Below are 23,435 nucleotides of genomic sequence, written 5' to 3' on the forward strand. Positions count from 1 at the left end.
GGTTACTGTGTTGTGCAAAGATCCTGTATTTATCTGAAGGGTGTAAGAGTTCAGGGAAAAAAAATAGGGAAACAGTGAAGCGTATCCACCAGAAGCACAATGTCTAAGGTTGGACCTTGCTAAGATAAGCACATTATCCCCCAAACTAAAGTGTAAGAAGTGACATGAAAAGTTAATTAAACCAGTGTTTATGAAGGACGTTTATGAGAGTTTATGATGCAAAGCTGCAGGTAACTCACATTTGAAGTATACACAGTTATGTCTGAGCAGGCATATGAAAGGACTTTGAACAAGAAATGAGTGTAACGTGCAAAAATTGTTTTGGGATCATGCAGAATAGAAATGTGCTAAGTAAGTCTGAGATGTTAATATTTCTTAGTGCTTTATTGAATTAATGAGTCGTCTTTTTGTTATGGTTTGGGTTTGTTTTCATTTCTTCAACTCAGGTGGAAAGCTCTTTGTCTACTTTATCTCCAAATCAAAATTTGGTCAAAGCTTTGGTCAACCTTATTCTTTGTCAAACTACCAAAATATTAGACATCTTATTGCAAATATAAAGTGAGAACTGTAAACCACCATGAGGTCATGCTTTTGCCTGTAACTTCAGATTCCTCCCAGGCCACATTGCCCCTCCACCACAACTAATCTCCATTTGCTTTATCTGGAAGGTAGCCTGAGCCCTGACAGGTAGAGGAAGTTAAAGGGAAATGTATTCCTTTCTAGCAATATTTTTCTATTTGATTGTTACCATTTACGCTAGCCAGCTAGAAAACTGAAGCAAAAATTTTATGAACAGAGTAATTAATGCTATTCTCTTACGGACCTTTACTTGGCTTGTATGAAATCTCATTTATGGGTGAGACAATGATTCTTTATTTTGTTATATCTTACATGTTTTAAAGTAATTTCTCTGTAGTGTTTTCACAGACCAAATACTAAAAAGAAACCATGGCTTGAAGCTCGAGAATTTTGTAGAAAAATAGGTGGGGATCTAGTCACCATTAACAGTAAAGAGGACTTGGAATTACTGTATAGTGCAAGACGGTGAGTATCTCCTGTATGTTTATCTTATCAGATTTAAAAGACGTTTCCTAAGAACTACTATAAATGCACTTAGATGATTACTGAAACACATGGATTCCTCAAAAGCCAAAAAAACCTGTGATACTTTGAAATTGTATCTACTAATTAATGTTTTAACAGTTTTGTGAATAAAAGTTGTCCATATCTAGAAGATAATAATAATAAAAAGTAATATAATGATTACTTGATATACTTTAGAACTATGTGAAATTGTGGGCGGTGATTTTTTTCAGTAGGATAGAAAACATGACCAATGTATTTACTTTTGACTCACCTTGAGGTAGTGAATGTTGAGACCATTTTCTGAGCCTGTGAAAGTCTTTCTTGAGAAAACAAAACATAGATGAAATACTGGACAAATGCTACTAATAAATCTGTTAAATTAACCATTGAGACAGAAATATTAGATATTCCTATGAAAACCATATGCATCTGTATACCCTTCAGCAAAGGTAATAGGATAATATAACTTTACTGCACTTTAAAATGTGCTCTAGAAGGTTTAAAGGTGTGTTTCTGGATGGTATTTTTTGTGTGTGGATGTTTACACACTGCTCTGCCTTGTAATTTCTGCTAGTGCCACGTCCTGTGGATTTGAGGAAGTTTGGATCGGTATATTTTCCTTGAATCCAGATGAAGGATTTGCCTGGAGTGATGGTTCTCCAGTGAGTATTTTCATTTTTCATCAAATTTTCTTGCTTAAAATGTTTTGGTGTTTGTACCCATACTTCCAACACATAGACATACAAAAAACCCATGTGTTTTTATTCTTATCCTTATAAGAAAAAACCAACCTACAAATCCTGCAAACATTGACATGGTTGTTAACTTTTATCATATGTATAACCATGAGTAAAATCACATTTGAATCCAGGGAAATCATCTGTATCTCATCAGGATCAGCAGCTTTCTGCACAACACTCCAATATATTTTCTTTTCCAAGAATATAACATGAATGCATACTGTCGGAACATAAAATTTAGTCATACTGGATCTTGTATACTGTTTCTGGTAGTCCCCAGAAGCATCATAAGAGCTGATCAAATAGTAAGCATATTTCCCAGTATATTCCTGCACCCCTCAGTAAGTAATAGCTCTGGGCCCTTCAGAGCCAGAGCTCATATCTGTAATCTTACTTTATTTATTTCCATTACTTTATCCAGTCATCTCTAGAGACCATATAAATATCCATGATTGTGTGAAATGCTCCTGCAGGATTCCACTGCTTATTACCCTCCCTTCACTCCTACTCTCTATTTCCTATTTTTTAACCCAAGCAAGGACCTCTCCTCTTGTCCCATCACACATTAGTTTCCATAAAAATTTTGGAAGCAAGAACTTTTTGAAAATCCCAAGCAGGTTATATCAAATGGTTCTCCCTTCCCATTTGGATGTTAGTTTCTTCAGAGGTAACTTCACTAGGTTTATAGGACATAACTTCCCTCCTAAAAGCCACACTCCCAACCTCATTAACCACAGGGAAGGGAAGAAATAAATGCTGAATTAACACACGGTATGGTCACTGCCACCAGATAGCTGTTGGACAATGTAATTTTGAGCCAGGTCAGAGCAGATCAAATGAAAGCTACATTGTCTGCACATGATTAGTATGAGTGTAATGGGGGTAACCTCCATATTTGGGTGAAGTTATGAGAAACAGTCCATTTGCCTGTATCTGTTTTACCTGTGATAAATCTTGAGTTGTAAACAAGAGGAAAAGATGTCCCTCATCTTCTGATCACAGACATCATTTCCCCAGTTCAAAAATTCTTATGCCTAAAGCTCTCCTGCTGTTGGCACTTCTTTTTAGTGAGAGACTGAATCTTTCAGAAAATACTTTCTGTTTGCCAATGGACAACTACTGAAGCAGATGAAAGGAGTAAAAAAAGATTATTTCTTCTATAGGTTAGGTACATAAACTGGAATGATAGTCCAAGAAAATCAGAAGGACAGAAGTTCTGTGGAATACACAGCCGCTGGGGTTCTAAAGAATGGTTTCTTTCGGTCTGTGAAGTAGAGCATGACTGGGTTTGCCAAATAAAAAAAGGTAGATTTACTATTCTCTGTAAGTCAGAAGCTTAATAACTTTGTAAGTAGTTGTATTCTGATATAACTTGCTGAAGAAAAGCACAAATGGAGGTGAAGAGCATTGAATAATGATAGCTTTAGGATTTTTCAGTGATAGATAGTGAGAAGAAATAAACTTATTTCTTCATGTAAATTAACATGTATAAATAATCCATGTGTTTGCAAGGGTTTCATAGATCACAATCTTTTTGAATATTAAGAAGTTTTTGCTTGTAGGAAGTAAGCAGTTGTGAATTCCTTACTCTACTATTTTTTCCACAAACACAAGCAAATGTAAAAACCAAGTACAGTGTGTTTGTACACCAAAGATTTAGTGGTGCTCCAAGTTCTCCTTTAAAGCTATTCAGGATTCAACTGTTTTTGGAAATGCAATGGTTTAAAGCAATGGCATTTTTTTTTCTATCAGAACCAGAAATCATTCACAGTGAGTGTATGTATATATATATATATATGCTAATATATATATGTTAGTTCTTTCTGATTATGAAGAGCTTAAGTAAATCTACTATAAATTTTCTCCCTCTTGATAAGAAGACCCCTCTGGAGGATTTGATTGATCATCAAAGGGTCTGTAAGCACAGAGTTTAAACTGTTTGAGATAAATATCCTGTGGCTTGCACACTGGAGGAGCAATTTCCCTTACACTGTTCTGTGCAGGAATGTGATTCAGCCAAAACTATGATGTTGTGATTTGAAACACAGCTTATAATACAAAATTATAAGTAGATGTCCATGCATATTCCTAATGTGTTCCTGAAATGTGTGTGCATTAGCCTGCTTTCGAGTCACAGGCAAAAGAGACAGTAATCTTCCTTGTCCTGCTTTTGGTGGGATAGAGGCTAAACCATGACACTCCTGTTTCTTCACTCTGCTCCTTGCAGTCATTCAGAAGCCACAACATAAAACATGATATGGAGATGTGTCACGTCTTCTATTCCCTTGTTTTGCAGGGGTGCCATTAAAACCTGAACCAACTGACATGTATGGTAGGTATTTGCGCACATTGATTCGTCGTCATTATTTTTTTATCAAAACAGTTATTCTAAAATGAAATTTTGTAAGATAAACTGCAGACATAGAGTTTAAGGCCACCTTATTTATCTTACAGCATACAAAACCACTGCAGATGGATGGGTCATATATGAAGATAAGCTGTACTACATCAGCAAGGATTCTGCACCTATGGAAAACGCCCAGGAGTTTTGCAGGATGAATTCTGCAAACCTGGCCGTTGTTAATAGTAATAGCGAGAGGAGGTTCCTGCAGAGAGCACTCAAAGAAAATGTAAGAGTCATTGTAATCACACAGCCTAAAGTAGAAATGCATTTGGCAATCTGCTTGCAAAACTTGAATTTTGTCAGAAGTAGAGCCATCAGCATTTCCACTAAGGAAATCCACCTGAGATGGGACCCATGAAATTCCCCCCAGACACACATGTTGATCCCAAGGGATTTGGTCTTTCCTACTCCATACCAGTTGTGCTGAGGTGGTGAGGCAGGCCTGTGGGAAGAGTGTTGTGGGAAAGCTGTAGTTGTGCTGGTTGGGGAAGTAGCTGGAGTGACAGGGACTTGGCATTGGCAATCACTGTAGGGTGCTGCAGTCCTGTAGGGAGAACAAAAGGTGTGTACTAGTTTCTGACCCCAGATCTACTTGTTTCCTACCCTAAGGGCCCTCAGCAGTGCAGGACCTGACTCTGATGCTCCAGACAAAAACACTTGGCTCCTGCATCCAAGTTTGTAAATAACATTGCTGTGCTCAACTGCAAGCAAAAGCCTTACTGCTGTTGACTTCAGTGACTGCTCTGTGAACCTAACTAATGGCATATCCATTTCGGCTTATCTGACTCCAGACATTGTTTCTTTGTTTTTTGGTTTTGTTTTTATTTTAATTAAAAGAATATCTTCTTTTTTAGCAGAGATATTGGAGTGAGTCAAGAGGATACTTCATTGGTCTAAAAGTGAGTCTTGATAAAAAATTTAGGTAAGTTAAGATGATCTCTGCAGTTCTTAACGTGTAAAAAAAAATGCATTATTTCATGTAGCTGGGGGAACTGTGTTGTTTTCAAGGACTGAAGGCAGTTCTTTATACAAAGTACAAAGTCAAGTACAAAGCAGGACAGAATAGACCAAGCACATTCTGAATTGCTTTTCCAAAAGTATATTTCAATAGTTTTGTTTTTTTTTTTTAAAAAAGAAACATTTTTTTCTTGAGTAAACACCCAAACTAAGGCTTGACCGCTGTACTCTCTACACACACACATTTACAATACTCTCTATACCATAAAGCCTAGCTTTCTTGTGCTTTTTATCTGTATACTATAGCTTCAGAGAGGTCCTTCAGAATTAGGAAAATGTGCACAATGAGTAAAAAGTTGCTTCTGACAGGGTTTTTTAAAGTAGCCTCTCCCATTCCAGGAGAAAAGGCAGCAGAATTTTACAGCACAGTAAAGCTAACAAGTATTGCAAAAGGAACACCACACAAATAAAATCTAAAGTAAAATCTACTTATGTGAATGATAGTACCACTGCCTACCTTCCAATCTGCTAGTTAGGCCACATGCGGGAGGTGAAAGACCATAGTTCTAACCTTGACCTGAAAAAGGTTTAGAGGAGATTTGAATTTGACCTTTCTATTCTATGCTGTTGTTGAGTGTCTGTAGATCATGAACCTTGGAAAGGGCAGAAGAGGAGTGGAGAGAGACAAGTTGGTAGTGACTGAGGCAGTGCATGATTCTAACCTCCTGATTAAGGACTCAAAGTAGGGAGATAGGTCATCGCTTGGGCCCAGTGAGCATCTCCTTTAGATCATACGTATCATCAACAGCAAGAGACAGATCAGGGAGCTGAACTTCTTTCCTACTGCGGGCTGAGAGACTTAAGTTCTGAAGTATTGATCAAAACGCAGCATCAACCTCTTCTTCCTTCAATAGCAATGTATTAAAATAAAAACTGTGGAAGTATAAAGAAAAAAATACCAATCTTGATACTTCAGATAAGGTAGTTTTAAAGTTGACAGAATGTCCATTAGTTTCCAGATGCAAGACTTAATGGAAATAACCTATGGAGATATTTTTCTTCAAGGCAAAACCCACAGAAAAGTATTTTTGTCCATGTTTGCATCATTGAATATATCAAAAAGCTGAGACCAATAAGCATGATATTAACTAGGTGATACAATGTAATCAATTAAGATGAATAAAACTTAATATTCTTCTCTGTATTACATGTTATGGCTAACTGAAAATAGTTTTTGTTATTAAATGATGCCTGATTTTTCCTGCCCAACAACAGAAAACACACTTGGTATTTTCATTTTCTATCTTGCAACTAGTAATATTTTACATAAATTTCTTCAGGTTAAAGTAATCAGGTATGGAGAGGAAAATCTGTAACAGTCACAGAATCTCAAGGTTGGAAAAGACCTTTGAAGATCATCAAGTCCAACCATTCCCATCCTATGCTAAACCATATCCTTAAGTACCTCATCTACCCATTTTTTGAACACATCCAGAGAAGGTGACTCAACCATATCCCTGGGCAGACTGTCACAGGCCCTGACAACTCTTTCAGTAAAATTTTTTTTCTAATGTCTAATCTAAACCTGCCCTGGCACAGCTTCGTGCCATTTCCCCTTGTTCTATCTCCTGTCACCTGGCTGAAGAGACTATTGACCCCCTCGCTACAACCTCCCGTCAGGTAGTTGTAGGTGGTGATAAGGTCTCCCCTCAGCCTCCTCTTCTCCAAGCTAAACAGCCCCAGCTCCCTCAGCCATTCCTCATATGATTTGCCTTCTAGCCCCTTCGCCAGCCTAGTTGCCCTTCTCTGCACTTGCTCGAGGAGCTCAATGTCCTTTTTATGGTGAGGAGCCCAGAATTGGACACAGTACTGGAGGTGTGGCCTCACCAGTGCCGAGTACAGGGACACAATTACTTCCCTGGCCACATTATTTTTGATACAAGTCAAGATGCCTTTGGCCTTCTTGGCCGCCTGGGCACACTGCTGGCTCATATTCAGCCTGCTGTCAACCAACACCCCCAGGTCCTTCTCTGCCTGACAGCTCTCCAGCCAGTCTCCTCCAAGCCTGTAGCACTGCATGGGGTTGTTATGTCCCATGTGCAGAACTCCACACTTGGTCATGTTAAACTTCATCCCATTGGTCTCAGCCCGTTGGTCCAGTCTGTTCAGGTCCCTCTGAAGAGCCTCCCTACCCTCAAGCAGATCAACACTTCCTCCTAGTTTAGTGTCATCTGCAAACTTACTGAGGGAGCATTCAATCCCTTCATCGAGGTCATTGATAAAGATGTTGAACAAGACTGGACCCAGGACTGAGCCCTGGGGGATGCCACTCATGACCGGCCTCCAGCTGGATTTTGTTCCATTCACCACCACCTTTTGGGCCCCTCCATCCAGCCAGTTTTTAACCCAGCTGAGAGTCCACCTGTCTAGGCCAGTGGCAGCCAGTTTCTCAGTCAGAATGCTGTGAGAAACAGTGTCAAAGGCTTTACTGAAGTCCAGGCAGCCCACATACACAGCCTTCCCCTTGTTCATTAAGCGGGTCCTTCTGGTTAAAACCAAAAGCCAGTCCCCATTAATGCTCATGGACTTTCTTAATTGTGACGTGTTAATTTGGATTCTCATCTGACAACAGAAGTGTATTAATTAATAACTGTTAGTATATCTTTTCTTTAAGCTGGATAGATGGTACTCCGGTAACCTATGTGGCCTGGGCTCCTAATGAACCCAACTTCGCAAATAATGAGGAAAATTGTGTGGTCATGTTGTCAAAGCAAGGTTAGTAACATGGCTGAACTATCAGATTTTACCTGTCTTTTCTTGTATAGAACTTCCACTGTTAGCTGTCACACCCCACTCCCCCCAGAAGATGAATAAACTTGTTTCTTATCACGTCTGAACACTATATTCTGCCCTCAGATTGATCCTCATGCATTTTTTATTAATTTTCTTTACATATTTGTTTGCTGATATATTTCCCCTCTGCCTGAAATGTGATGATGTCATAGCTTGAACAAATCATAAAGACTTACACACACTGTGGAGAGCGCTGGATGAGGCGCAGAAGGGTTAGGCAGTTCAAATGAAACTCAAAGAGCTACAGGTCTGCAACTGTCAGAGGTTCAACTGGCTTGTTCAAAGCTGCAATGGTTACTTTGCCTTCAGATAAAACTGCAGCCAGAATTAAAATGTAGAGAACATTATGTTCTGCTAAAAAAAAGTTTTGGGGTTTGTTTTTTCTCATTCTTTTTCACCTGTAATTCTCCTACTCAGACTCTGTGATGGATACAGGTGAAGATGGAGAAAGTAGAATGAAGTTAATTGAAGACCAGAGCACTTCTTTTCTGAGTCACTGGCACCTTTATTCCCAGTCCTTTACTCAATTTCTAGATGGTAACCCAGTAACTGACAGTGCTGTGCATAAATATCTTCTGTTTGTAAAAAATAGTTGAATATGTAAATGTAGTGCATAGCTTTCTTACTCACTTTTACAATCTGAAAAGTACAGATTAACCTCTTTCTAGCTCAAAATAAGAAGTTATGAATTACTGTTACAAATACAATAGCATCTAAACTTGCTTATTCAATCATTATTTTTAGGCTTGTGGAATGATATAAACTGTGGTACCTCCAATAGATTTGTATGTGAAAAACATAACAGTTCAATTAATTCAACATTTGCATCTCCATTGCCTCCTGGAGGATGTCCAGAAAGTTGGGTTTTCTTTAACAACAAGGTATGTCAGTAAGTGTCTTCAGTAAACTGTGTAAAGCAGTGGACCTAAAAAACCCCTACTGTAAAAATATAAGGTTTGTGAATATAAAATGAGTCTGTAGAGTAATTATCCAGTCAGAACATGCTGGCTGGTTGGCTAGGCTTTTTTGGAGGTGACTATAGGCATTTAACTTTGTGGAGAGTTGCAGTGTAAGGCGTATGCTGAAAAAATTTCAGAGAACATAGTTTGCAAAGGCTTAAAATCCAGTTACTGCTTAAGAAAACCCCTCCTCTCCCGTGTTACATATTTATATTAGAAACTGAATTTTGTAATGGTCAGTTTTGGAAAAAAACAAACCAAACCAAAACACCCTTCAGGTGGAATGATTTAGAATGTATTTGAGGAATCCCTTTGGCTTGGACAGGGTTTGATTTCAGAAAGATGATGCCAAATTACAATTGTTTTGAGAATAGTTTTACATTCAGACATGACCTGGAAGTCCTTATTGCTGTAACAGAATAATTTGTATCAATCCTTGCTCCTTGTTGAAGCTCCATTTGCCAAAGTTTGGTTAGTCTACTTGTATACCTGTGCTACTGCTACATCCTCAGTATGTCAGGTCATCCCACCACACACTTAAGTGGGATGAACAGTTGTGCCTTTTCTTGCTCCCAATGACTGAGGTTACAGTAGAGATCCCTCCCAAAGCCATATTTCCTTGGTTTTAAATGATCCCTCTGTTATTACATGAAGCAGACAGATGAAAATGTGGAAAGAGTTTATGTGCTTGTCATCATTACAAGCAGTCCAGTTCCTACTAGATTTCTGGATTACGCTTTATGCAATAAGGGCTAAATATCTATCTGGGTAAACATAAATAGTTTCTACTCTTGAGCTCTGTCACTTATTCTAGTCCTGAATTCTTTTTCTGGAGAAGGGTATGTTCTACAGCTAATTGATACTAGTCACGTACAATTCCCATCTTTGCTAGTTTGAATGAAGTACTTGATTTCTTTCCAGTGTTTCAAAATATTTGCTTCCAATATAACAAGAAAGCTCACGTGGCATGCTGCACGAGATGCTTGTGTCAGTCTGGGAGGAAACCTGGCTTCCATACCAAATGAACAAGTGCAAGGTATATATGTGGGTTCTGCTGAAAAAAAGAAAAAAAATAAAAAGAATTAATTTCTCACTAAAGAAATCCCTTTATTCTCCAAAATAAATTATGGTATTATCTGCAGAAAATTACCTGTTAGTTGAGTTTATGCTTTGTTTTAAATCCAAAGTGTGAAACAGTAGCTAAATTGCCACATATAAGAAATAAAGTGTTCATTTCTAGTTCTTTGAGTCACCCAGCTTTCAGGAAACTTCCAGTCTATTTTGAATGTGGTTGCACAGACCCTTCAAACTGACAGAACTGTATTTTCTGTCTCACTGGCTTTATGATTTTCTGGAACAGTACACGTGCATAGACAGTGGGAAAGGGGCCATTTTCTAATGTGTTCTAGAGCTTTCTTCTGGCTATTTTTAAAACCTCAGTGCTTATGTAGAATATATTCTTACAGATGATTATGTTAATGGAGGGTAAGTCATCCCACTACAGAGCCCATCTTTTTAATAGGGCCTCAGTTCTGGGCTTGTGCACATTTTTCCTGTTTTGGGTAAGTTATGATGAGCTTTCCTTAATGACAAATCTTTCCTTCCTTTCAGCTTTCCTCCTGTATCATTTAAAGGATGCCACAACTAATGTTTGGATTGGGATGAATGATATTAATGAAGAGTTCAAATTTCTTTGGTCAGATGGAAGCACCGTTTCCTACACCAACTGGGTTAATAGTGCACCAGAACAGAAACAAAGCTACTTTGACTATTATGACACAGAAATGTTGACAGACATCACTGTGGAGGTACAGGAAATTTAAGTAACCTGTACATCATAGGCAGCTAGAGGATTATCCTAAAAGGGAAAATGGCTCTTACAGCAGCTATGATATGATGCTGAAACAAGTCTTTTTGTAAGCAGAACAGAGTTTAGCAAATCTCCTGATAATGATTCAGATTTCAACAAAAATGTTTGGCACAGGTTCTGAGGAAGAAGGACTTGTGCTTTCCATCTGACCTATCGCAAAATACCAGCTCTGTAAAATAAACATATATTACATCAGTTTCCCCGCAAGCTGTATTACCACAAACATTACAGTTGTAACCTCAAACATAGAACGATTATGATAAATCAAAATTTGGTTGTTGGTACAACATTAATTTGCCTTTGTATATGTCCCATTCCTGGCTAATATAGTCCCACACTGCTTTACTAGTTTCCAGTAGTAGTACAAAATTATATTTTCAATAAAAGGACTATTTCTCTGCTGAAATTCAATCTCTCTGCCAATGGCAGTAAACACATGGTTTCTGAGACAATGAAAGGCAGCTAGTCATTGGAGAGCTTCAACATCTACCATCAGTCAGTTGCTTATGACTAAAACTTGTTTAAATCAGCATGAGAGAAACTTGGATGAAATGCTGAAAGATGGTCTTGGGCTATCTTGAAACTGGGGGAGCTATGAAGGAAACGTTGAAGCAAGTAAATATAGGGAAATAAAGGGAAAATTTCATTGTTACTGGAGACATCTGATAGTGATAACTTGAAAATTACTACAAACAACTTGTAAAGGGAACTTGCTTTGTATGAGATAGTCTACTTCAGTTAAGATAAACCTGGACTAGTGCTTCTAATGATAGTTCTTACATTGTTTTTCTCATGGACCGAAATGTTTTGAAATATTTGTAAAACAAATTGTAAACCAGAATTGAGAAGATATATTGGAGGTAGCCTAGTCATTTGTCATAAAAGAAATTCTTAATAAAACTGGTAAGATAATTTTTTATAGACCTTTCTTTCAGACCTTGACTGGCACCAGTGGAAGCCTGGCTCAAATTTAAGGGGTCACTGCTAAATATCATGCCAAGCTGTTTGTCGGAAGCCTAGGAAATTTGAAGTAATAGGTGCTCAGTGAGCTTCTCTCCTCTTCCCTGGCGTTCTCTGCCATCAGGCTTGTGCCAGCAGCATAGGAGCTTCAGCTCATCACCTCCTGATGGCCTTTTGTAATGGGTCTCTGTCTTCCCCTCTCCTGCAGACAGATTGTGTCTTCATCATGAAGCTGGATGGGAAATGGAAAGATGATAGCTGTGACAACGAGAGAGGCTATATATGTCAGGCGAATTCATGTGAGTTTTGGAGACTGGTTTAAACAGAACAGAAAAAATATCTCAAAAAGCTGAATATATAAGCTGATGTGATTTCTTGCAGCTTTAAGTTTCATTCTGTGTGTCTCAGGCTTTCACACCTCCACCAGTTTTAAGGCTGTACTATTTTTAAAGTACAGATTGCTGGGGGTGAACCACTATTATTTAATCTAAATAATTAGTAATACTAGAGAATAATAAATGGAAAATAATTTCTTCTAGGTGAAATATGAGGCTTTTAGGCATCCTCTTTAAGTGTAGTGTAAAACCATGCTCTTGCAGTGATCTTCCCATACTCCTGGCTGTCTCTGAGCCTAATACTTCTACTGAATACCACATGATGTCTATTAAAATCTGTATCCCTTGGCTGTGTCTTTATGGTAGAAGAATATTGATAATTTTTTTTCACCAAAATGAGTAATGTATGTTGACTCTTCTGCTGTAGAACTGTAATTATACTAGTCCATGCTGTCCAGCCATGTAATGGGAATTGAGAAGGCAAAGCACAGATAACAAAACAGTTTTGCCTCACCCTTATTACACAATTAATGACAACTCTTCCCCTCCATTTCAATCAGCGCCTGCAGCCTGTTTACTCTCAGCATGGCTAACTTGCTTGTAAGAACCCTCTCTCCCTGCACAATAAATATATAGTTTTTGTGAGGCATTTTTAGTTTGTTTAATCACAATTACAGGTCTTACATTTACAGTCTCAAGGTCGGAAATGTACACTGCCTGACTCAAACATGTAGTCAATGTTCACATATTCCATACAGGCAAGCCACTGACTTTGAGACAACAGCGTGTGGTGATCAGTTAACATCAAGTATCAAAGCCTCAGGTTGTGACAACAGGATACAACAGTACAGTAAATGTTTAGCCTAAGTCCTCTCCACCAGTGATCTTAAACAGGTGTATACTCAGGTGTCCAGATTTGGTCACAGTATCTTAAACCATGGGACCTTCAGTAACCGGTTTATGAGTCTGTACTAAATAGGCCTCTAGCAACTATACTCTCCTTCAGGGCACCCAGGTCTGGTCTTCCCTCTCTTCTTTACATTAAAAAATTTGCTTTTACAAGTTTTTAAAAAGTTAGGTTAGGAGCTTTTTTTATTGTAGTTTTGTTCACAGTTTTGGGATTTTGGTTTTTTTTGTTTGTTTAACTAGCAAATTATTATTGAACTTAAATAAAAATTTTGGCTGATTAATACCGGACCTTTTATAATTGTTTTTTTTTTTTTTTAATACATAGCTTCCATGCTAGAGATGAGTGGTATGTTGTAAATTAATGTATTCAATTTTTCCTCATAGTTACCATGCAGTCTGAAGTACCAACAACATACCCATCCTCTGGCTTTGCTCACTATGGTGACAGTAGCTATTCAATCATCTCATCTGAAATGCAATGGGAAGAGGCCAGAAAAAATTGCCAAGACAAGTCCTCAGAACTTGCCAGCATCTTAGATGCCTACATCCATTCATTCCTGTGGATACAGATGTTGAAATATGGAAAACCCGTGTGGATTGGTCTTAACAGCAATATAGTACGTGATGTACAGATGGGAGGGACGGGTGGTTGGTGAGCTCTACTCCTCTTTATAGACCTGCTGGATACCCTGTTTCTATCAGTGCTGAAAGAACTATACTGTGGCTGGCTTTACCGTGTATATGCATGGAATTCCAGTGGTCCATTAGAGTTACTGCAAGACTTTGGTATACGAAATGAAGTGAAGAGTCACAGGAAAGGTTAAGTAGGCAGAAACAGATGAAAGTAGAAAGCTCTAGAAATCATAAAAGAAATAAAGCTGCAGACTGAGAGTCACAAGCCAGGATGTGAAGCCATCTTGCAGCTGTTCTGAATGTCTAACACACTGCTGTATTGAGGGCTACTTATAGCTATTATTATGATAATAAAAGTTATTATGAGTATTAGACAGCAATTTTGAGATTATTTTGACTTTAATGTCAAGTAATATTTACTCGCCAAATAGTTCCCAGTTTTAATTTAAATAAAGCAAGGCGAAGGGGACAAATTCTCTGAATTCTCTGTAATTTCTTCTCTTGGCATGGGATTTACTAAGTGAGCTAGGATGGGCTCAGCTGAGTTTCCTGCCATGCTGTACAAGTTTGTGTTACTCCAGAAACACCCTTCCAGAAGCAATTGTTGAACACTGTTCATATGTAGTTCTTGTGTAGACGCAGAGCACCCAGTGACATTCCTTTGAACACTGAATGGTGCTTAAAAGAATTAGAGCAGCACAGCTCAAATAGACATAGGACACTGTATTTATGCGTTAGAGCTTTTTGTGTAAAAAATCCCTCTCTTAGAAAAAATTGTCGTTTTCAGACTGGCAGCTATTACAAATGGACCGATAACTGGAAAACCAGGTACACAAAATGGGCAGCTGGGGAACCGAAGGAGAAAAATGCTTGTGTCTACCTAGATCTTGATGGTACTTGGAAAACAGCATCCTGCAATGAAAGATACTTTTCAATTTGTAAGACATCAGATGGTAAGAAAACAATTGTATTAATTTTTAAGATACATAAGTATCTCAAAGTTCCATTAGTCTGCCTAACCCTAGAGACTTTGCTCTGGCTTGGGCTAAAACCCTGAGAGGAGTATGCTTCAGGATACCGTCTATCTCCCTGTAGAATCTGGAGGTTTGCTCTTGGATGATATGTGAATTCGGCCTCTTGTGCAAACAGATAAGGCTGCACTGCTTTCATGGTAGTCATTGCTGTTTGCATAAGGTGAAGCTCTGTCTTCAAGGTATTTTTCTCTTTCTGAGGCATAAATTGCACTTGAGATTGTGTGATATAAGTAAGTGCTGGGAATGTGCACTGGCTGTGTGGACTGTAGCAACTGGGTAAGTTCACACACACAGATATCACTGAGCAAAATATAGGCAAGAGTTGTACCCCTATTCACTACGGGTAAAGCTAAAGCCATTGTGGTGTAGGGGTAAGAGTCTTGAAAACGTGAATGACACTTTAACTGTTTGTAGATATATGCAGAGACATGTTTGCTTGTAGATTTTTTAGAATTGTGTCGTTTTCCCTTCTTCAGGTTTTAAGGTTACAGAATACAGTCTGTTCCAGGTGTGAGATATGAGATAAATTTTGCCACTTAAAGGTGTCTTCTGAGTTAAGCTTCCCAGCCATACAACTGGTCTGCGTATGTAGTGCAAGAACTGCAGGCTGATAGTAGTGAATTGGAACTGCACCCATGATCAGAAACAGAGACTAATTTGGCAGAAATGTGCTCTGCTAGTGCCTCCTTCATATAAAGTGACAGCACACAGAAACCAGGCTGCCATATGATATGGGATCCAGTATCAATGATTCATTGGTTCTGGGTGGAAGAAATCCCACACTATTTATAAGCATTCTACCTCACAGGTTACTCATAATGCAATACCAACTGAGTATCATATGGCTTATTTAGCTATAGCTCCTACTGACACTGCTCAACTCCCTGGAGACTGCCCCGAATCAGCCGAACTCCGAGCTTGGATCCCCTACCACAACCACTGCTACTACGTCGAAGCATCAACTGGGACAAGCTGGGCGCTGGCCTCCCTTGAGTGTGCTTGGTTAGGTGAGAGGCTTCATTATCAACTGATCACATTTGTACAAAAGTTTATACGGAACTCACATAAAAAACATTGATTTTAAAAACCCAAAACAACACATTAGAAATTCTTTACCTACCAAGCTATTCTAAATCTGGAGCAATGATAATAAACTGTGTAGCCTCCCAGGGGCTACAGCCTTCCCAGATGTTGATCTCCCCATAAGCTCCCGGGTGCTATTCTGGGGTCAGTGGTGGGGTCCGCAGCCATTAAGTACCTCCAGATCTCTGTCCTCCACAAGAAGCAATGGGAAAGGCAACAAAGTAACATGCATAGTACTTTCAAAAGTTATTATTTGTACAGAAATGAGAGAGGACATCATTTCAGTACGTGGCTCATGTAGGATATGGTTATTTGCTTATCTTTCAGGTGCCACCTTGGTTTCAGTAGAAAACATGGATGAATCTGACTTTCTGATCCATTCCATACAAACTCTTGGAAATAAAGTAAGAGGCTTCTGGATAGGACTTTACCAAAATGTCGATGGTAATGTTTTACTTTCAATATTAAATTGAAAAATGCCTTGCTAATATGAGAAAATTGAGGATAACTATTAAAAAAAAATAAAAAAAAAGGTCATAGTCTTCGCCTTAAAAATTGGCTGCTATTACATTTTTAAAGCTAAGGATTTAAAATATCCATGTTGCTTCTTAGGCCAGTGGTTGTGGCTAGATAATGCTGCACTTGACTTTGTCAACTGGGAGGAAAAAGAGTCCAGTGAGGAGCATCATTGTGTTGAAATGACTGCACCATCCGGTTATTGGAACAACGCTGATTGCTCTTCTGAAAAAGGATTTATCTGCAAAAAACCCAAAGGTAAGTCCTTAGTGACTCAGTCCTTAGTGACAGAGCAGAGCTGTTTAGTAGTAACTGCAGCCCTCCACCACATGTCTGAAAGTAATTTTTGACAGTTTCATTTGGCATACCCCACTTTTCTGAACATTTGTAGTTACCTGTTTTTGCAGACTGTGAGCTCTTCATGTCACTGTCCACACTCGCATGGGAATATGGTAACATGATGTATACACCTTAGGCTGGGAACAAGACTATTAGAAAACTTTAGAATACCTCAGGCATTAGTATGGTAACTGTCAAACACTTACACAAACTTCTGACTTTTCCAAGAACTAAGTATTGAAACAGTTAATATACCCTTGCAAGGAGGAAACAATGTGATAATCATAGAATGTTTGGGTTGGAAGGGACCGCAAAGATCATCTAGTTCCAACACCCTACCATGGGCAGGGACACCCTCCACTAGCCCAGATTGCCCGAAGTCCCATCCGACATGGCCTTGAACACTGCCAGGGAGGGGGCAGCCAAAGCTTCTCTGGGCAACCTGTGCCAGGGCCTCACTGCCCTCACAATTGTTTTTATTCCTAATATCTAATCTAAATCTACCCTCATTTAGCTTAAAGCCATTACCCCTTGTCATAGTGCTCCATGCCCTTGTAAACATTCCCTCTCCAGCTTTTATGTAGGCTCCTTCAGTTACTGGAAAGCTGCCCTAATAATCATAATCATAACAATTTTGTTTCAAGCTTGTTATACTCAGAAAGTGTATGACTGTCCAGTGTCAAAAACTAGCTTCATATTGAGCCTGATCTGACAATCTTTTAGTCAGTAATGCTTTGGGGATACTCAAAGGCCAACTGTTTGTGATGGAACAAAAGTGCTTCTCTGTTAAGCAAAAACTTCAAGTCAATATGGAAGCTCTTTCATCAGCACTTCTGGAAAATTTCATGCAATACTGTATATGTCAGAATAAAGTTTCAGAGGTAAAAAACCCCTCACATAGTGTTTGCAAGTGGAAATATAATTGTCTAAAATAAAACTCTATCATTCTCTTAATTTAGAAGTTAGATAAATCTTACCTAAAAATTGCAGGCTGCCATCTTTAAACTTCTGTATTTTCATAGTAGCTAAGAGATCAGGTTTAATTTTCCCATTTTTGTATTGTGTATTATCCCCAGTGAATCATGGAGGACACCTCTGTCCTAAGCTGAAAACCTAATTTCCTGTGTAAGGCAGTTTTTAAGATTCTTTTGTTTGGATGAAAAGTTGGAGGGATGTGATTTCAATACTAAAGACAGCACAGGATACAGTAGTTCTCAGGAAAATAATTGAAATTTTTGGGTTAGGTTTTAATAATTCTGCAAATTTAATCTTTAATTAAAAAACAAACTGAAATGTATCCAAAAACCAGTCACTTCCCATGTACAGTTAATTTCCATACTTTAATCAGCACGTCTATCACATTAAATCAGTTAATTCCCATTAAAGATTTACCAAGAACATACAAATTACATTCTACCTTATATAGTACTAAAATAATGAGGAAGTGCTAAAATTCATCTAAATCATAAGATGCTCTTATATATAACTTCCTGGCTTAGTGTAGAATTCTGTTGAGTTTCATTTTACATTTTGCATTTATAATTTCTCCTTTGGGTAGCAAGTGTGTTTTCAAACTGTAATGTAAAAGCCCCAAGAGGAGAAATATTTTCTTGATAAGTTTAAGGTGGCCTTGATTCAGAATAATTTTTCTTTATTTATATATGAACATCCAATATGTTTAATTCTTCTTTTTGCAGTGTCAGACATTCTGAGTGTCAACAAGAAAAGGTTTTACAAAGGTCTTTTCTTTTTCTCTGTCTTGATTCAGAGGGCACTTTCTAGGGAAGACATTCAAAAATCTTAAACTTAATTGTAAGAGCAGAATACTGCTAGATATGCAGAACTTCCTAAAATGAACCATGTGAAATGAACCTCTAGAGTTGTGCATCATATACTTAGTAAATGTAATATTTTAGAAAAAAAAAGAAAAGATATTTTTTGTGAACACAGAAAAGAGTCAGTATTTCAGTGTTGGAAGATATGAAAGCATCATAAGGTTTTTAAATTAATGAATATAATAGTTTGCCAATGTAAAGTGGGAAGGTAAAATCTTAGCAATATATTCTTTGCCTCATTTATGCTGTTCTTTATAATAGCTATATATGTTATTATTGCTATGAAGGGGCGTTGTCCCACTTTAATTTTAGCAAAACAAAATAACTTAAAAGTTCTAATGAGGTGTTATGTTATTTCTCTTTGATATTCATTGAAGTTGAGCCAAGTGGAAGTCCTCTACAGAAAAAAGGTATGAGATTTCATAAGAAAATTAACAAAATCTAAATACAAGAAGAACTTAAAATGAGTTTTCCCAAATCACCCCCTTTTAGAGAAGTCCTGATGATAGTTACTGGGATACATGGTTATAAAAACCCCAGTGCCTTTCATGTGCACACAAGCACTCGCATGTTCTTGGTCAACTGGACTGCTGCAGGGCTAAGATTGAGCTGAAAAACTCATCAGTGACCCAACTTTTGCCTAACTTTGTGAACAGGCACAGAGAGTTTTAACTAGGCTGTTAAAGCCTACGTAGATGTGTAGGTATTACTGTAAGTGATGTAACATAAAAATGTTGTAAATCTAATTTCCAATTACCATCCCATGTACATAAAGCATGCATTTTCTTTGAATACTTAAAAGCATTCACCGCATGCATTGTATATCACTGTAATCCAAAAGCATGTTAGCTTTAACAACCGCAACCTGGCTGCTCTTCAGCAGCAATCCAGGGCTCAGATTTACCACCTAAAGACTCCAGGTTCAGGCAGGAGAGGATATTTCCTCCATGCTTTTCATGTTGCATGTAGAATGAAAAAATACTAAGATTTCTCACTGTCATATGCATGCGTTTCAGGCAAGGAAAAGAATGAAAAGACTTACCCCCGTGTTCACATCTCTGTTTGGCCACTCCTTTTCCTGGCTGTTCTCACTCTTCTTGGAGCTGGCATGTCAATCTATCTCTACAAGAGAAAAAGACAAAACCAACTATCAACAGATCACGGCAATGAAACACTTCTAAAATGATGTGTCGTGATGATCACTGAAGAGTTGGTGAGAATGGGTCCTGCAACATGTGCCAATACAGAGATGCAAGTTACTCCTTGACATTAAAAGACGATTTATGTACTTTAAAATGAAATCCCTTTTCTCTTTTTGCACCAGCAGAGTCTTTAGTATCATGAAAACTTTACAAAATCAGAATTATGGATTGATGTTACAGTTTTGTTACTGACAAGATGTTCTCAAATGCCTTAGCAAAACCACTCGTGTAAATAACTTGTCAAGAAGAAATGAACATACTGAAGAAGGACTATAGAAGTCAACTGTGAGAATGAATGTGCAGTGAAGTGTGATTACTACTGAGAACTGTATTCCCATCACTTTGTGGAGACTGCAAAGAACTCGGAAAAATAAAATTTGCCCAACTCTGTTACTGTCATCAGCTCTTTTGGCCCCACAAACTTCATCCCATCAGACCACCAGCACTTTTGTTGTTCCTTGTATCTGTATCCTATTACACTTATAAACTTCATATACTTAGATAACTTTGGGACAGAAGCCTTTGCTGATTTTATTTTCTGCAATAAAAACACCCATTCTTCATACCAGCAAAGGATATTAAGCTCAGGTGTAGATTTTGGTCTCTTTTTCAATCTTATAATACGATTGTTAATTGTATTATGTGCGCTAACATGAAATAAAAAATTCTCACACTTGCATTCTTTGTTCTTTTTGTTAATGCTTTAAAATAAGTAAAATTTTTATTAGCATAATATTAATCTTCAGCCTTCCATGTGACTCAAGTAAGAGGAAAGGGGAAGGGAGGTGATCCTGTCTGAAAAATAACTTTTTTGTCAATAACAAGGAGAACTTCTTTTCCTGTTGCTTGAATTCAGCTTGAATAAAAAACAACTTCCTTTTTTAAATGGAAGAAAAAGGAACTGAAAACTAAGGAGTGCAGCAGATGATACTGTACTAGGAATCTACAAGAAGACTGAGTTTAAGATGTTAGAAAAACAGTGGAATGCTGTACAAAATAGCATTTAGGTGACCTGCAAATATAATTTATGCACTAAAAACCTTATGGGCTGAAACAACCTGCCTTTCCCAGGCTGAACAGGACCAGGAAAGTTAAAAGAAATAACAAATTAGAACACCGAAGTTTCTTTTCTAGGAAAGGACTCCTGTTTTCTTGATTTAATACAATAAGGAATTCAGCGTACTGGTGAGAACAGGTTATTGCATGAATGCAACTAGAGGAGAACAACCCCAAAACGTTTGTAACAAGCATCAAGCTGGTTGGTCACATGAAAGGGCCAGCTCTGGGGCACTGAGATGCTCAGTTCTTCTTTATCCTACCCCAGCGTCAGCACTAATCTCCCCCCCATCGCTCTGCAGCACTGTGGGGCTGAATCCTCATGAGTATCCATCCAGACAAGAAGGGGACTCCAGATTTAACTGGAGCACAGCTAGCACTTCATGGGGTAGAGGAAGGAACTTGGCAGGAGCTATATCCTCCAGGTATCTTCCCTTAGGATCCCTTCTGTCTGAGCCATTTCATTTTCTGATTTCAGATGTCCCCTGCACATGGGTTCACTCAGTAAACTCAGATTCTGTTTTTCTCTTGCCACATTGTTGGCGGTGACACCACTCAGCTTTATGACTTTAGGCTATGCCTGCAAACCTTGCTCACACTAACTTCCCCCCGGATGCCACCAGCAAATAGAATAGCTATTATTAAACAACTTATTCAATTCCTACTTTTAATGAAATCCAGCCATTTTTTTCTGAAAATATTTTCCTTAGCATTTAGTAACAGTCAAGAAGTTTAGCCAGTTCCTGCAATGTTTCCCTAGCATTTTATAAATAAAAGCAAAGATACTCCCCATATGACCTCTTCTCTTCTATATGTATATATATGTCTCACTACTGACTATTTCGCTTCTCGTTTTTTTCAACTTTGTTATCACAACTTTTAATTTTGCTGGAGTAAATAGAAGGAACAGTAGGACCTGTCTGCACATGAATGTTTGCCAGCATAGCTTTGCAGCACAGTTCTAAGAGGATTGCAATGTCAATGTAAGTCTTCAGATGAGCACTTTGCTCTCAGATTAAAAAGAGCTTTTCCAATTTAGCTTATGTTTTGCTTTGTCCTGGAACACCCTCATTAGGAATTTCTCAGATAGATGAACACATCCTTTGCTTAACAGAAATATTGCAGGCAAAAGTTTCCCTCCTGTTATGGGAAAGCTCACCACTAGCTCACTAGGCTCATCACTAGCCTATAGCATTGAACATCATTCCTTTCAGATCTCTGTCAAGTTGTTATAAAGAGCCCAGCCTCAAACTGTGATCAAAGCAACCAGCATAACAGTGTAGAAAAAATAAGTTTAATGGTCAAAGTGAGCAATAATTCGTAATGCAACAAATACTGCAGATCCTGTAACATTTGTTCTCTTTATTCTAGATATATAGAGCCGTGACATTGTAGTCATGTGCTGAATCACTGGGGTTTGTCGCCCCTTGTTTCTGAGAGGTGTTAAAGCAGAGACTGAGAGGGTTTATATCCAGTTATATTTCACTGCAAGTTCCTTGTCACTGATTCTCAAGGGTTTTTTTTAGAGGCCTGTCCTATGTGGCATCCCATATATAATACTAGCAAAGTCCCAGAAGAAGATAAATGCCACCACCTCTAGCCACAAGGATGGAAACTTCAGTTTTGGAAGCAACTCACTCTTTAGAGAGAGCAGTGTTTATAGTGTGCACTCTGGTTATTTCAAAATGCCACATGACAGGATATTTCCTTATTTAGAGTACATAGCTTTATCCATCAACCCTTTGACACAGAGAAGGACCAGTTTCTATCCTCACTCAGAAGGACTTTATGCATGGCCAGCCTTACAGTCCAACTTTTGGTATAGGAATGAAAAGCAAGTTACATTTGCAATGAGTTTCTCCAGGTTCCTAGTCTTTCTTTCCCTCGTGTCTGGTTCATTGCAGTCACTGGGTAAGTGTCATGTTGGTTTTGTGGCAAACTAGATTTGAAAATGCTTTTCTTTGGGCAGCTTTACAGGTTTAATGCACAGAGTGATTATTTTTGTATTTGATATCAGGTCTGATGCGTGATTAAAGCGCATGTTGGGTATTAGTCTGGCAGTTTTTGATTCACAGAATCAAGGAGGGGAGATGTAGACTTCTCAGAGGAATGAAGGTAGCAAAAGGAGGATTTTTAAACTCGAATTTCTTTCTGCAGAAATATTATATCAAATGGCATTGTATGGGAGGGTGATGAGAGATGAGGAAGCATAGAACTCTTTCCATTTACCCTCCCTATCACACTCATGGTACAGTGATCAGTCAACGGTGTTTAGAGTCCTGTTTTCCTGGTATCTGTACAAGTTTCTCTTTCTGCTCTGAGACATGAGGTATGAGAAGGAAGAACTGGCTCCTCCCCTCCAGCCTGAGCAAACTAGAAGACTAGTCCTAGTCTGAAGATGTGTGTCACTGACTGAGGGTAGCTGTAGAGAGTGAATTTCTCTTATATCAACCACTTCTTGCAGATGACACAGAAAGATTTTGGACAGAAGATGTTTCAACTGGCATTCGCTATCAGATAAACTCGGAATCAGCTGTAACGTGGCATCAAGCAAGGAAAAGCTGTCAGCAGCAAGATGCAGAACTGTTAAGCATCACAGAGATTCATGAGCAAGCATATATAGGAGGTAAAATGGTAGAGAATGAGACCTTAAAATATGCTGCC

The 23,435-nt window shown here is 38.3% G+C and overlaps 1 protein-coding gene across 1 annotated transcript in view; it reads left to right on the forward strand.

Moving 5' to 3' along the window:
• The window catches only part of LOC311189102 (uncharacterized protein), a gene marked incomplete at its 5' end in the record, with an annotated part of 101,335 nt that overhangs the window by 13,116 nt on the left and 64,784 nt on the right, over window positions 1-23,435 (forward strand). Inside the window, 19 exons of the mRNA XM_084260682.1 lie at window positions 917-1,044; window positions 1,661-1,748; window positions 2,990-3,131; window positions 4,123-4,158; window positions 4,281-4,456; window positions 5,085-5,152; window positions 7,862-7,962; window positions 8,785-8,921; window positions 9,921-10,035; window positions 10,611-10,807; window positions 12,038-12,128; window positions 13,458-13,690; window positions 14,494-14,659; window positions 15,595-15,747; window positions 16,151-16,267; window positions 16,436-16,597; window positions 18,891-18,923; window positions 19,530-19,688; window positions 23,236-23,397. Coding sequence (XP_084116808.1) covers window positions 917-1,044; window positions 1,661-1,748; window positions 2,990-3,131; window positions 4,123-4,158; window positions 4,281-4,456; window positions 5,085-5,152; window positions 7,862-7,962; window positions 8,785-8,921; window positions 9,921-10,035; window positions 10,611-10,807; window positions 12,038-12,128; window positions 13,458-13,690; window positions 14,494-14,659; window positions 15,595-15,747; window positions 16,151-16,267; window positions 16,436-16,597; window positions 18,891-18,923; window positions 19,530-19,688; window positions 23,236-23,397 — 2,464 coding nt within the window. The remainder of the gene's footprint in view (window positions 1-916; window positions 1,045-1,660; window positions 1,749-2,989; window positions 3,132-4,122; window positions 4,159-4,280; window positions 4,457-5,084; window positions 5,153-7,861; window positions 7,963-8,784; window positions 8,922-9,920; window positions 10,036-10,610; window positions 10,808-12,037; window positions 12,129-13,457; window positions 13,691-14,493; window positions 14,660-15,594; window positions 15,748-16,150; window positions 16,268-16,435; window positions 16,598-18,890; window positions 18,924-19,529; window positions 19,689-23,235; window positions 23,398-23,435) is intronic.

Source organism: Gallinula chloropus, assembly GCF_964237585.1.
Source record: "Gallinula chloropus genome assembly, chromosome: 2".
Classification (NCBI taxonomy): Eukaryota; Metazoa; Chordata; class Aves; order Gruiformes; family Rallidae; genus Gallinula; species Gallinula chloropus.